The 14,835-nt window shown below is 41.5% G+C and overlaps 1 protein-coding gene and 1 long non-coding RNA gene across 2 annotated transcripts in view; one reads left to right on the top strand and one right to left on the bottom strand.

Annotated features, from left to right (window-relative positions):
- Tmtc2 (Transmembrane O-mannosyltransferase targeting cadherins 2) overlaps nt 1–14,835 on the bottom strand; it is a 182,290-nt gene that overhangs the window by 41,662 nt on the left and 125,793 nt on the right. Inside the window, exon 5 of the mRNA XM_071711104.1 lies at nt 14,049–14,163. Within this exon, the coding sequence (XP_071567205.1) occupies nt 14,049–14,163 (115 nt within the window). The remainder of the gene's footprint in view (nt 1–14,048; nt 14,164–14,835) is intronic.
- The window catches only part of LOC139775257 (uncharacterized), a 223,731-nt gene that overhangs the window by 27,715 nt on the left and 181,181 nt on the right, over nt 1–14,835 (top strand). The gene's annotated exons all lie outside the window — the stretch shown is intronic.

The raw sequence follows: 14,835 nt of genomic DNA on the forward strand, positions 1-14,835 counted from the left end.
AAGAGGGAGGATGTGGAAATAGAAAGAGAGGGATTTAGATAATGGAGAGGTGGAGAGAGGAGCGCGAGGGGGGAGGGGAGAAGTGGGAAGGGTGGGTAACGGCTGCATTGCCATCGCGTGCATTATTGAACGCCATAGTGGTGAACGAGAGAGCGCGATATTCCGTACGTGAGATTGGCCATAGGCGATGCCTCATGGTGATCCGCAGGGAGCAGGAAGGGTATATTGCGCGAAGGTTCGATTTAGGGGGCAGCCGGGAATTATAATCGTACTTTAATCGGATGTATCTGCTGCAAACGGGCGCGGATGCGCGATTGCGATCGACGGGGCTGGCCGGTACGGTTGCAAAGTGCGTTCCACTCTCGTACCGGGTGATTCGTTACAGTTTATCGCGAATACCGATGTACCATAGGCTGTATGCTGTGCGCGTAATATAATTAGAATATGCGTTGAAATACTGAAACAATATACGTTACCACGTTGCGGATGATTAGCTCGACCATGTTGCGGGATATGAAACTGACATATGTAAACTGGAAAATTCAGTACATAATTTGTATGGCGAGATAGGATATTATTTAATCCACGCGATATTATTTAAGTAATTAAAATAGCGCCAATACTTATTGATTCATCAAAAGTTCTATTGCACAAATCGCTATGCCCTATCGATAGATATTACAAATACCAAGCTCCGTTTGATCCGGCGTAAGCGTGCGGGTCTTTTATGGAGAACGCACGCAGGATTGCGCAATTTAGCGAGCAAAAGGAAATTACAGGCGCGTTCTAGGTAGCCGAGGGAAGGCAACGCAGAGATATTATAGGGAACACAGGAAAAGCGGTTACCGCTCGGTTGACGTTAATTGCATGTGAGAGAAAGAGAGAGAGAGAGAGAGAGAGAGAGAGAGAGAGAGAGAGAGAGAGAGAGAGAGAGAGAGAGAGAGAGAGAGAGAGAGAGAGAGAGAGAGAGAGAGAGAGAGAGAGAAAGAGCGAGAAAGAGAGATTGAACGGCAGGCTCGCCTATATATCCTTCTATTTAGATTATACTTCTATCTAGATAGCACACAATACTTCTATCTATAGATAAGAGGAACACACGTTATTTGATATATCTATTATTCGATCAGTAGATCGTTCGATTGTTTCGTAGGCTGAATTGCGTACAGTGTATGTATACCAGATAATATGTTCATCGACCAAATTGTCACTGATGTTTGCCGTGCGGCGATATTTTGGCCGCGAGTCGAACGAATCGTTGACGAGTATTGGAGAATGCATTAAGTTCTATCTCGCCCAACTTGATTTCCCGTTAGTGCGAGCGTCCGCCCGTCGGGTATCGGCGACCTCGCCCTATCTTGAAACTCATGTTTTTTTTTATTGACAGGCTCGAAAAAGACATTTACGTTTTCGACGTGGTGTGTTGACCGAATTAAAATTTCATGTGTTAGTCGGTCACTTTTATAATTTATTTCAGTAATAAAGGAGCGATTAGCTGTTTAAAATTTGAAGGAAATTTGATACAGATATTTGATAACCGCATATTTTTGAATTATGCAGTAAAGTGTTACTTATGCAGTAAAATGTTACTTATTCGGTTTTAGAATTATGCTTTTTTAAAAATTGTACATATTTTGTACTTTAGTGAAAAAATAAAGTAATATTTTTAAAAAGCATAGTCACATGTTTCCTTTTCTTCGTGAGATAAAAAATAATCATTTCTCTACTTTATATGAAATATACTCTCTTGTTATGTCAGAGCCATAAATCTACTTACAAATTGTTAGTTCAGTAATGCTATGTCAAAACTACAAACAATTTTTCAAGTTGTCTACTGCTGCTTACTTATTTTAAAGCTTAACAGTATACTTGCGTAAATCTTCTAAAGCTCATTATCTCGCGAGTTTCACAAGAGATCTGTACCAAACGATCGTATTGCGCCGCAAGTTTCACTGAATCCGACCGTAACGGGTAATCAGCTTTCTCTTGATTATGATCCAATTTCGCGACTCGGGGGAAAAAGACGTCGAACTCGTGATCCGTGGCCGTGTCGTAAATTTTCACCGTTGGAAACTCGTTACACAGACGAGCGCGCACGGCGGCGCGGAGAAATCTTCCCTGCAGAAATTTGAAGGGTTTCAAGAAATATTATGAGGATCTTCCGGAGGGATCGTCCTGTGCGTGCGTGATTCCCTGGAGTGCCATCAGAACAGCTCTCGAAAAGTTTCATGCTGGGATCTGGCAGGAGGTCCTTACGCGCGGCACTATCTTTCGTTCTTACGCGTGCCCCCCCAGTCCTTTCGCATCCAGACTATCTCTCGCCTCCTACTCTTACTCCCTCGGATTTATTTTTATGTATCTTCTTTTCTGCATATCTGTCTCTCTCTCTCTCTCTTTTTCTTAAGGTAGTGCCGAGGGATCGGATACTGTCCATACGACTGAGAACAGTGGATACGTATCGCTCTGTATTATTCACTACTCAGTCGATCCTGAGGGATGTCGGAGTTCCAAATAAGTGCTGTCTCCGAGTTATTCCTCCCTCTTTTCGCCGTCCCATGTTTGCGAATTCACATACCTCCATCGTGCTTTATGCGTCTTTCGTCTCTTTATCCACTTCCGTTGTCTTTCGCCGTTACCTCGACTCAACATCGTTATCGTGTCATATTATTGTTAAAAATTCGGTGTTTTTTTTTCACGACGTTCCGTTTATAACATCCATATGAATCCATTTGTTATTTGAATAATTTCCTTTTGTCCTAATTTTTTTCCTAATTTTTTTTATATGGAAAAACCGACGTTAATGATATCAGTAAAGAGAAAGAGACATGAAACGAGATAGAAAATATAGAAAATATTTAACCGCAAAGATTTTAATCTCTTCTTATATATAAAACGTAGAAATTTTAGATAATTTATACAATTATGCACAATTATTTACATTTATGCACACAACACTTATCTACAACAAGATAATCTATAATTAAGTTGCAGTCTGCGCGGATATTATAACTGTCACCATCAAATTTCGTTCGATTAGTTAATATTATCGTTATCATACATTATCGCGACGGAACATATTCCTGGAATTATCGGAATTTATCGACTCAGCGATATATTATATCAAATACGTCGTGAGATCGTGACAGCCGGGAGGTTTAAATCTTGTCATATCGCGTGCTTTGTTCCCATAATTACCGATTAGCTATTAACAATTCATTAGCCGATATCCGGCAAAATGTAAATTGCCCGATAAGAACTTATTAACTCACGCGAGTGGGAAATCACGCCTTTTTTCCCCCGCCGACATCGTTGAAGAGCCCTTATTACACCTTCACCCACTCGAGCCGGTGTCTGCGTTCGTGTGTGTATCCGCCGCGTAAGAGCCTCAACCCTTTCCTGCCCTGAAGTAGCCTCCGTTACGGCCAACAAGCGCGCTGTCGTTTGCCGACTAATTAATTCATGGACTTGGTTTACCCTGACGAACCTACAGCTTCGCTCCAAGACGGCGGAGATAACTCCAGGACAGTTCGTGCCTTGTCGCTTTTAAGGTCTCTTAAACGACCCCCTCCCTCCCCCCCTTCGCTGTCTTTCTCTCTCTTTATCCTCTCTTTCTCTCTCTTCCGCCTCCGTTCCTGCTGCCGTCCCCTCCTTGCCGTGCCATAGCTCAACTCCACTTCCGCCGTCTTCGCTACCTCGCCTCCGGCGGTGTATCTGTCTCGGTGTACATTACAGCAAGCACGGCGCGAGTGTCTTGCGTTTACATTGGACCGAGATTAAACCAAGTTTCAGCTCGATAAATTCTCCAACTTAACAGATTAATGTATCAAACTATCGCGAACGGACTGTACGATGATTCATGGAATATATAGGCAAGTTCGTCGGCGTTTTCGAATATTCCTCTAATCATCGACTTATTATCTGTCTCATTATTTTTGTTGCATGATAAAAATTTAAATCAACATTATATTATAACAAAGATTATGACTATATGACTATAACGCTATGTGCGGTAGCACAAGATGACTGAAAGGGGTTTTTTCTCTTATAGTAGTTTAGTCATTAATTTTCCGTCCTAACTGTTATCGTTTATCCTGCCTATCTTGTTCAGAGTTAGTCGACCATACTTATCGAGAGACACGATGCCTGCCGAAAGGGATTACCCTCAAAATTTCATCGATTCTATACAATACACCGGTCCCTGGTCCGATCGATAATCCGCTTCATCGACTCGTAAGTTGCATTGTTTCATGATCTTCCTGGACGCTCTCGGGAGTGGCTTTCGTTTCTGCGGTCGGAGTCGAGATCCCTTATAGAGAAGGGCTCTTTCGACGATGTCTTCTTACCCGTACCTTCTTCGCCAATCTCTCGACGTCGATACTTGTTCCGAAGTTGAAACGCCGAGTGACCTCGGCGGTCGCTTAATCGGTCAAAGACGCAACGTGAACGCGCCTGGTGTGTGCTCTTCCGCGCTGCAGTCACGAAGAAAAATCGCCCGGTCCGCTCCGACGATCTTTCCTGCCCGTTTCGAAGTCAATAAAGCCGACAGAAGTGCGGAACTTTCCTGATCAAAGATATCGGGACGCGGCCGCCTTTCGAAAGATACGCGTTTTCTCTCAATTTGTACTAACAGGCGAACCTTTCCATTCGTTATTTTGACGGCTCTCCAGTACGATGGGATCGGAGAGATTTTGGAGAATGCCGTTGTGTATAACGTAATACGTATTTACAGAAAGACCTTAAATGTCACAAAGCCATCTTTCCTTGAATATATTTTTAACGCGGCTTATAATTTATTTAAAAATTAAGTATGATTTTTTATTAATCAACATTATATTAAAAATATATCATTATATTAAGAAAATATCAAATCTTGAAGGACTATACCGCATTCGTTTGTATCATGTGTGAGATTAAAGTTATTTTATTTCTTTATTAAAATTATTAGATTGTAGTACTCTTTCACAATTCGAGCGATATTTAGTCAAGATTTATTGACCTTGCCATGTGTTGCGTGCACAGTGAAAGATTCTTAAATCCATCTTTCCTCCATGATTATATTGCAAGTTCATCGATATTCCGGGCGGTTCTTCAGCATCTCGAAGCTTCGAAGACGAACATCGCTTCACCGCGCTATTCCTAGCGCGGCGCGCAACTTGATATTCGCGCATAACTGTAGCTGGTATGCAATACGTCTGGCGCGCGATAATTGCCCGCGTGGCAGTAAGTTTATGCGACTTTGATGTGCCTCTAATACGTGTCTCTTCGTCGTATTCAGCGGCGTAGAATCGGACTGACGGGTAAATGGGTTTTGCCTGTACTCGTACATTCAGCCGGTGTTTATGAGAGACAAACGTAAATGCGCCGGTAAAACCGGCGCGCGCCTCCATAATCCGCAAGAAAATATGTCAGCCGGAAAAGCTGAAAGCCCGCTAGGTTAACCACAGCTATCTCGGTTAAGCTTCATCTAGGAGAGGAGAGGAGAGAACGTCGGAATCGACGTCATAGATTTCCTCGAAAAATAACAGACAGACTCTCCGAGTTACAGCGTCTAAAAGACGCTCGAAACTCGTCCATAAAACTCTCAGTCGTTCGCAGATCTTTTAGATTTCTTTCAGACATCTCGGATTTTTGTGCTCGGGGTAAGCTTCTCTCTCTCGATAGCCTTTCTTTCGTCGTGTTCCCGGGGAACGATGGGAAACGGGATAGTCCGGTTACAGCGTGGCGGTACCGCCAACGAGGTGGTATCTGATAACACAGACGGGAGCCTGAGATAATACCTCTGTACTAACCGCCGGCACGAGCGGTTAAAGTTCAGGTAGGTAGTTCAGGACGGTAAAGGTATGGTCCCCCGCATGCACGCAAGGGCGAGGACAAGAGCACGATGCATCTCGGCCTCTCGCTATTTTCTCGAGAAATGTACGAGAGAATACGGACACATACGGAGTGAGTTTGTGTCCTTCGACTTATTTAACAAGCTTACGTGTGATGGTTATTTTATGAGTTAAAATGATAAAAATGTTAGAGTAATAAGTTTACGAAATATTTGCAACGTTTATGATATTATAATAAATATGATTTTATTTAAAAGGTAAATAATTAAAGACTTTCTTCGCTTTGCTGCAAAATCTTCGATTAAGAACAAAGCACGGCGATGTTTCTTCTTCCATGCTTTCCGTACATACGCATAATTACGTTACGTAATTTGTAATATCTGCGTTGATAATAGAAAGAGATTAAAAAGCTATTAATATTTCAATACAGTAAAATCGCCAGCGGAGTATTTCTGCCAGTTTTTCGCGAGAGACCGTGAGCTCAGCGATTCTATTTTACATTTCCGACCACCACTTTTCCAGATAGTCAAGCCGGCGAGACTGGTATTCATTTTTCAACGCGAATAGATCGCGGATTCTTTTGTACATTTCCAAAGACAGTTTCTTTGATAATCAAACAGGCGGGGCGAACATTCTCCCCCCCCCCGGCTTTTCAACAAACCGGTCATAATTCCGCGTACTTGAACACCAGCCACCCCTCGCACGTAATTCTCGTCTTGCTCGAGAGACGGATTAAATTCCCTTCGTTACGACTAAGCCACGCGGTAAAGGTCGTAACTTGCGAAAAGCTCGCGCGGAGGAGAGAATACGGGACGTGCGATATGACCACATACTGGACAGTCTGGACACCCGTCAGTGTCCGGGCGCATAAATGGCCGCGGGGCGACGACGCTCGGCTCTGTGCCTTAGCGCGTGGCACGCTGTTGCGTCTTCTGACCGTTCGGCACGGACGCTGGCCCGCATGCAAATGCGGCGAGGGTGCACTGGGGTGCACAATCAAAGCGCCGTCGGGACGATACATATTCAAGCGGCCGGCACGGACAAACATCGTACCGGATACAGGCATAACGGTTTAAGGCCGATTCGCGCTTAACGACACGAATCAACGTCAATGTCTCCTTTGAGGGGAATCTAATGTCCAAGTTCCATATAGATTATCATCGCCATATAAATAGATCGTCAGAAAAATATTCCGCCCCCACTGGATAATATTTTTAATAAAGAATATTTTAACGATAGAAAGAATATTCTGACGATATAAGACACATATTTTTTAATAAAGATAAAATAGAAGAATGGGAGGGGAAGTTTATTATTATATTCTAGATTGTCAGCGTTCTTTTAACGGGAGGGATAAAATGTGAAAATTTATATTGGCGATCTACAAACTTAAAAAGGATATATTGGGGTCTATACTGTTTACGTCTGTTTATACTTCTCTATATTTCATTCTACAGATGATCAGTGCGAATTGCATCGCACTAATATAGCGTGAATCAGCCTTTATATCGCTCATACGCAGCGAGAGATGCGATGTATGCGCGCGAGGAGCACACATAGTAGCAAGGCCGAAAGCCGGGCGAGGATGAGGAGAATGAGGAGTAGGAGGAGGAGGAGGAGAAGGAGAGGAGGAACGGAGATCGCGCGAATGGTCGGTTGCAGGTACAGCCTGTATACATCGCCAGGACAACGGATTCCAGGAGGTCTATAGCGGATGTGCGCGCGCGCTGCCGCGTACACGACCGACAGGGCGAAGCCCATCAATTTCCCATTCAATTCACCCAGGCCCGTCTTCCGCACCCTCGCGTCTACCTAGAGCTACTCATCTACCTACTCGTCTTGCAGCTCGCGCAGCGACTCGCGGGGATCGGTTTCGCGTAAGGTATAGGTATTCCGTGTTTGCGGAATCCTCCGGCTTACGCTCCACATTCTCGCGTTCAGCATTAGACGGCTGCCGCTGCTCGGATTCTCGCCTCGCGTTTGCGTCGCTTGTGAACGCGAGATGCTATGTGTATTCAATGGATACAACGTATAGCATTAAACGGTCATGTTGCGGATTAAATGGAGCGATACACCAGTAGTGGCCGCGCATATGGCATTTTAATATTTTATACGGTATTATAGAATTTTATGTTTACAACATTCGATAATGCCGTCGAATCTTAATGTCAAGGAGAGAACAAAATAATCCATGAGGTTCTTAGCAGAAAAGTCAGTCAGCTTTGAGAAAGAAAGAAGAAGAAAAGTGAAAATCAATTATGAAATTCCATTTTCAGGAAAATCTGAACTATTTTTCCTAGAAATTATTTTGAGAAAACGTTCTCTCACGTTCTTCCAGTTTTTACGTGGAAATATGATTTGAGATTACGATTCAAAGAAAATATAACGATATATCAATCATTGGAAAATATATAATTTCTTTACTCTATATAGACGTACAGACGTCAATTTCACGTAAATAAAAGACAAATATACTAAGCAATCTCTATTTCGAAAAGTAGTTGACCGGAAATTAGAGTAAAGCTCTTTTGTTCGAAAATAATATTTTGAAAATGTACTATTTCCGATCGTCGGTCTGAATGTGTAGTGTAAGATACTTATCGATTTTTTTGGCTCAAAGAATGCTCGTGGCAAAGCCTATTACATAACGGTCTCTTGACCGATAGAAGGATTTCGGAGTCTACCCATAATGTTCTCGATACAAGCCGATGTGACTTTAATCCGGATTATTTTGCATCGTATATTACGACGTTTCTAAAATCGAACGTCAAGAACAAAGATTTCGAATATATCGTTTAAATCTCTTTTCGAGAGTTTCGAACAATTTTATGAATATATCTTTGAGCATATCTTGAATTAAAAATTACAATGCAGTGATGTGATGAAAATGTGTTTTCATTATTAGCGAGAATAATATTTTCTTTGCAATTCAATTAACTCTATAAAATTAACCCATTTGGAGACGTACAATGTTCTCCTCCAATATTCATATGAATTCTACACATGTAGTATACTTTTAAAGATCTCTAAATAGTTTAACACAATTGCCCTTTTAGCGATTGCACATTGTTCTATTTTCTATTCTCGAAAATGCGCTGATCAAATTTGAATCGACATGATGCTCTTTTTAATTTTACGTGGTTTCATTAATACGTATGAAAAAGTCTAGTGCATACCTATAGTTTGGCTAGACGGCTAAATAGCACGTTCTCATTTTATATCGCTTATTTTTTATATATTTTTATCTAACGAGTTTTAAAATTGCGATATATATGTCCACTTTGCAGTATCACAATTACAACAAAACAAAATTGTATTTATTATCATTTATTCATGCGAGTGACGAAAAATAGATTCTTAACCCGGTAATTTCTGCTAACATAAAATTCTTTTCGTGATTGTGAATTATTATATTATTGTGATTATTTACAATAATCTCTTTACGTTGCGCTATTTCGAAATTGTTATTTCATATATTTTTGGATGGAAAAGTCAATTCGCGGAATAATCGAGTAGTTTTGCGAAATAGTGATGCGAGCAAGTAATTAGTCAGCCATATGCATATTTCATAGCATAATACGCGATTATCTCTGTATAACGTAAAATTTTCAAGCTTTCTCTTTAAAGTGTAGAAAAACGTATTACGATAAAGTAGCCGTATTTTCTAGCAAGTGCTTTCGTAAACCGTTTTATTCCTGAAAACGAGGAGAATATGATTTATATACCATTGCTCCGTCCAACGGCGCAGTTACAACCGCATCGAAAAACAGAATCGACTGTAACCGCGCCATGAAAGCTGTATGAGAAAACAGGGTCGGGCACGAATATCCCGCCAACAGCGTTCATTGTCTCCGCTCGGGGGGTGCGGCGCAACGCGGCGCAATTAGCGAGCGCCTTCGGTGCTCTTTGACTGTCATTAAAATAATCAATTAATCAGTCGAGTTAATCTTCCTCGTCGCGCAATTTGCTGTTCGTCGCGCGGTGCGTGCGGAAAGCCTATTCGTCTACGCAATGACGCATTCGTCAGGGTCTTTGACATGGGCTCTGCTTCTCCCCCCTCTCCCCCTTCTCTCTCTCTCTCTCTCTCTCTCTCTCTCTCTCTCTCTCTCTCTCTCTCTCATCTGATGGATCCTCGTGCCATTTCGCGCGTCAATGCATCGTATAACAGAGTATACCTGCCTGCTGCTTTACGGCGACGAGGCGCCCCAGGCGTCGCGACGACGACAATTAAGCGTCGAGCGAGAGAGAGAGGGGAAGAAGGGAGGAGAGAAAGAGAGAGAGCGAGAGAGCGGAGGTCCTCCTTTGACGTGGTGTCAATTCCTGCCTCGAATCAACCGATTCCATTTTCCGCCGAACGACCGCCGGGAATCAACTTCCGTCTCGCAACGAAATGCGTTGTGAGCTAATTTGGTTAGCTATTTTAACGGTACAGAGTATCCTAGGTAATTACTGAACAAGATTATTGTCGCAATTACTGCAAATAATTTGAACAATCCTTGCTACTTAACATTAGCATTTTGTCTCATCCATTTTACGTTTTAAGACTCAAATGTTTAAGAGAAACAATTCGCTTATCGTGCAGTAATCAGTTTATAATATTTTACTGTTATATATTTATTATCTATAATACACAAATGCTGTTTCATTACACATTTGCGCGGTTAAGGGAAACTGTGTGGCTTCGCTACAATTATTAATTACCCTGGTTACCCTGTTCGCTCTCGTTGTTTTGCGACGCGCTTTTTTTTCCCCGGTCGGTTTTTCGCGCGCCGAGTCTTCGCTAGAGAGAGAATTATCAAACCATCACGTTGTTGTAACAATGAGGGGGCAGGGGGAGGGCGCGGCTAATTAAGTATCGACCTGCCGACAGGAGTAACAGAGTAATACATAATTACGATGTATTCTTTGGATACCCGGTCGGAGAGAACTTTTTGTCCCCCCTCACGGTTTTCCTAACACGCGGCGAAGGCTAATCAATTTTCCATTCACCGGCAGCCGTTGATGGATGACTTACGATCACGCCGGGGTTTTAATAAATCAACATCCGTCGCCACTACCCGGGCCTGTCATCAGTCTCCTTAGGAGTTGACCTCGGCAGAAGCGAGACAGTAGGCGCAAAATCGCCAATCGTTGTCCCGTTATCACGGCGCGAACAAGCGAGATCGTCGAGGGTATCGCGAGGATCGATCTATCACCAGAACCGGGACAAACGTCGGCTTATTTTAGAATTATTTTCGAAAGTAATGAGAGACCAGGCCATGATTCGAAGACGGATTGCAATATATGTGTATATATATATAAAATACAATAAGTAAAAGGAGGATTTAATATATCTGAGAGAATCATGAAGCACGAAATGGACTTTATATATTTTCTTCATAGCATCCAGACTGTAATATCCTGCGATATATCTGATCTGCTCGTAAATTTCCGCGAAAGAAAGTAAAACGGCCGGAGGGAGACGAGAGAAACGTGGCGAGCGAGCGAACGAACGATATATACGTCGCTTTCTTATTAACCGCTTCTTTCTTCCACGGATGATGATGGAAGGACGTAACGGAAATTTCCCGGGCTATTGATTCGTATCGATAACGTACGTCGGGTGATAATTGTGCGCTATGTATCATCGGAAGGGATAATAACCGGAAGGTGATCAAATGAGCTGTCATTTTTCAGAGAATTCGCTTCGTGAAAGAAACATAGAATGGGGGAAAAAACATAGTAAAGGACATACGATTTACGATCGTAATTTCGCTTCTAATAACATAGGGAGATATCTTCTACGTTTGCTAATTAAGTTACAGGGTGTCCTAGAATTCCTCTCATATCGTTTTTAACTTTGATATCTGATCCCAAATCATATATATGACGTATTATCACCGAAATTCTGATGATGCCAGCAGACTTTTTCGACCTTTGTCAAAGGATTAGCGATAGGTAATTACATCGCGCTTCATTTCACTCTAAAAGCTGATTCTGTGAAGGCCTGAGAGGTATTACCGTCAGTACCACGAAGGGACAAACGTCGGGTGTGGCTTATCTGAACGGACGAGCGGTTTCACCGGAATTTGCTTGTAACCGCTTGTAGCCGCAGTGCACGCTGGTTCAGCATGTTGAAGTAGCGTGTATAGTAATTACTTAACAAAGTAAATATGATTTCACACGCCTGTACGTATGTTCCGGAAATATTTTTCAAATTGCCTAAGTCAAGATATCAATCATTGTACCAAGCTATATATCAAGTATCACAATACCACAAAAAAAAATTAAATAGAAAATCTTCTAAAATTTTTCTGCGTCGAAGAGTAAAAATCTGATATTTCATGGATACGAGATATTTCATGGATCCGATACGAACTATCGATTTATTATTGAATGAATGTTATTACTGAAACAAGAAAAAATAGAGTGCTACGTGACTAAGCGTTGAAATTAAGGCAATATTGCAAGAAACAATATTAGCGCTTGAAAATCGTAATATTGGCGTGACAAATCGTAACATTGATATTATTAGAGTTTCAAATCATTTTTCTTCGAAATAGCTTTTTTTATTTGCACTGCCGAGCTCGACAAATTTGTTTCAATAAGTAACTAAGTAGGTACACGAGATACATTTTCTGCTCTGCACAACCGACCTAATTTACCGTGTTCTACTATCCATTTAAGAAAACTGTCTTGAAATGTTTAGCGCGTGAATTTATTAACTAATTTATTAACTGACATATGCGATATCCAAATATCGTGATTAACTATATTTTTACATATATAAATTTGAGGAAATTAATAGCTGAGAATTAAATAACTGATAGTGAAGTCTAATAAATATCTAATAAAAATAAATCTTTCTCTTTTAAATATGTTCTTAGCATATTTTACTATCAAAAGTGAAATTTAATTATCAATTACGGACAATATTTTATATATGTCAAGCACATATAAAGCACATTTTTATCTTATTACATATTACTTATATCTATGACATATTACTTATGTATCGAGCATAACCAAAAGCAGCGCCATCCATTCAAATGCACATTAATTTATATTTATCCTAGTTTGAAATTACTTCATATATAATATTCTGGCTCTCATATACATATCACCATTTATACAAGTGATTCAGGAAGCTCTCACATCCTTCCGTATCAAACTCAATAATAAATTACTACGAAATTATTACATGTTAATATTACGACAAAATTATTTTATCAGCTCTCCGCACCAAAATCACTTCGTCTCCAATCGCTATAATTTCACTATCGATTAATACGCCGCTTTCTATCGTTCAATTTAGCCGGCAGGAGTGCCATACTAAGACGTCTATGGTGGGTACATAATGGGGCAAGTACGTGGCACGTACTACACGCCACGTAGCCGGCTTATCAGAAGCGTGCAGAGGGTAGGCAGGCTTATCGACTCAACGGCTTGACAGGCTTCCACGTCCTTTCCCACCTTTAGTAGGTGGAGCGTCGAAAGATGATGAGCGCCGATCGAAGGACCCCGGGGGACTTTCAGCAGCTCTCGGGGGCCGTCCTCGGTAAGCCCTGTACGAAGTCGTTGATGCGTCGTGAGGAAGGAGATAGCACAGTCGTAGGCCACGCTGACCGATATTACGTGCTTAAGAAGCTCACGGCCGTTCCCCCCCCCCCCCCCGATATGACTACAGCCGTAAACAGAGTTTCCCCTCACCGGTCACCCTCTTTCCGGATCGGCTTAACGCGAGCAAATATATTCCGCGTCGCGGCGGATCGGAAAAATCGGGAAGGAATTAGTCGGTCAAATATGGGGATCGCCTGGTAATCTTCTTACCGGCATTCGTGCTTCATCGAGTCGTACTTAGCGGGCTAAGTTCAGACGACTATGCTGCTTATAAAAAGAGGTTTAAGACCTTTTTTAGAGGACGAATTCATATTGGACCTAATATAGCTTTCACTTTGAGTCTCTCAGTGACGTGAGAGAAAAGATTTCGCATAATAGTTTAAAGGTACGATCTTTTAAAAATATATTTTGCACAGAATATGAAAAATGCGCGATTTCCTTTTGCAATTTTTCGTTTAACAGATTCGCAAAAATTATTAACTGCAAAACATGATAAATTATCAAGTTCTCCAGTTTCACACATTACTCGCGTATTTATGTATTTGATACATGCGGTTCGTGTACATCATGAATATTGACGTAAACAAGAAGAATATGAATGAATTAGGATGTAGTACTTACAGGTTGTAGTGCACGTCTGCCATGTTCGGTCGATAGCGAAGAGCTTGAACGAACGCTTCTTCCGCTTCGGCTACTCGCCCCTGTTCGCTGAGAATGCTGCCCAAGTTGCCATAAGCTGGAATCACCAGTGCAAACAATATTTAATTTAATAAAGTAAAGGGTTGGTTGGCAAAATGTATCAAATATTAAAAGATTCAAACCGATGATTATTCAACATGAAGATAATAATTTATGGGCATCGAAAAATGTGATAAATATGAAGCACTGAGAAAGAATAATAGTGGAACACGGTGTCTGTATAGGAAGCTGACGGCAGCAAGCTAATTATTAACGGATGGCACGATGTACAGGTGCGAAATACATCTTACGCTTTCGGTGTTAATTATTATCCTAGCGGCAATTACTTGAGAATTATCACGATCAAGATACGCCCGTCCATCATTTCTCTGCTTACGTGCTCGCTTGTATAGTTGAATATTCAACTCGTTAAATGATCAGCAGGAAGTGCCCCGGGAACATAGTTACATGCCGCGCGCACGCACACCGCGCCTATATACATCACCTCCCCAGACATAAAGGTTAATATTTTCGTAGTTATTATACTTCCAACGCTATTATTTGGTATCTGAAGTGCAGTTTGCACAGAAGTACAGTTTGCACTTTACCATTTGAGTGATATTAATTCTGGTAAATCCAAAGCATGTGTGAAATAAGACCGTTTCAAAGCAGAATTAAATTATCTGCATAATACAATATCGACACCGTCTCGCCAATTGGATTTATAATT

Source organism: Temnothorax nylanderi, unplaced genomic scaffold (assembly GCF_030848795.1).
Source record: "Temnothorax nylanderi isolate EJ_2023f unplaced genomic scaffold, tnyl_v1.0 TNYL_tig0095_pilon, whole genome shotgun sequence".
NCBI lineage: Eukaryota > Metazoa > Arthropoda > Insecta > Hymenoptera > Formicidae > Temnothorax > Temnothorax nylanderi.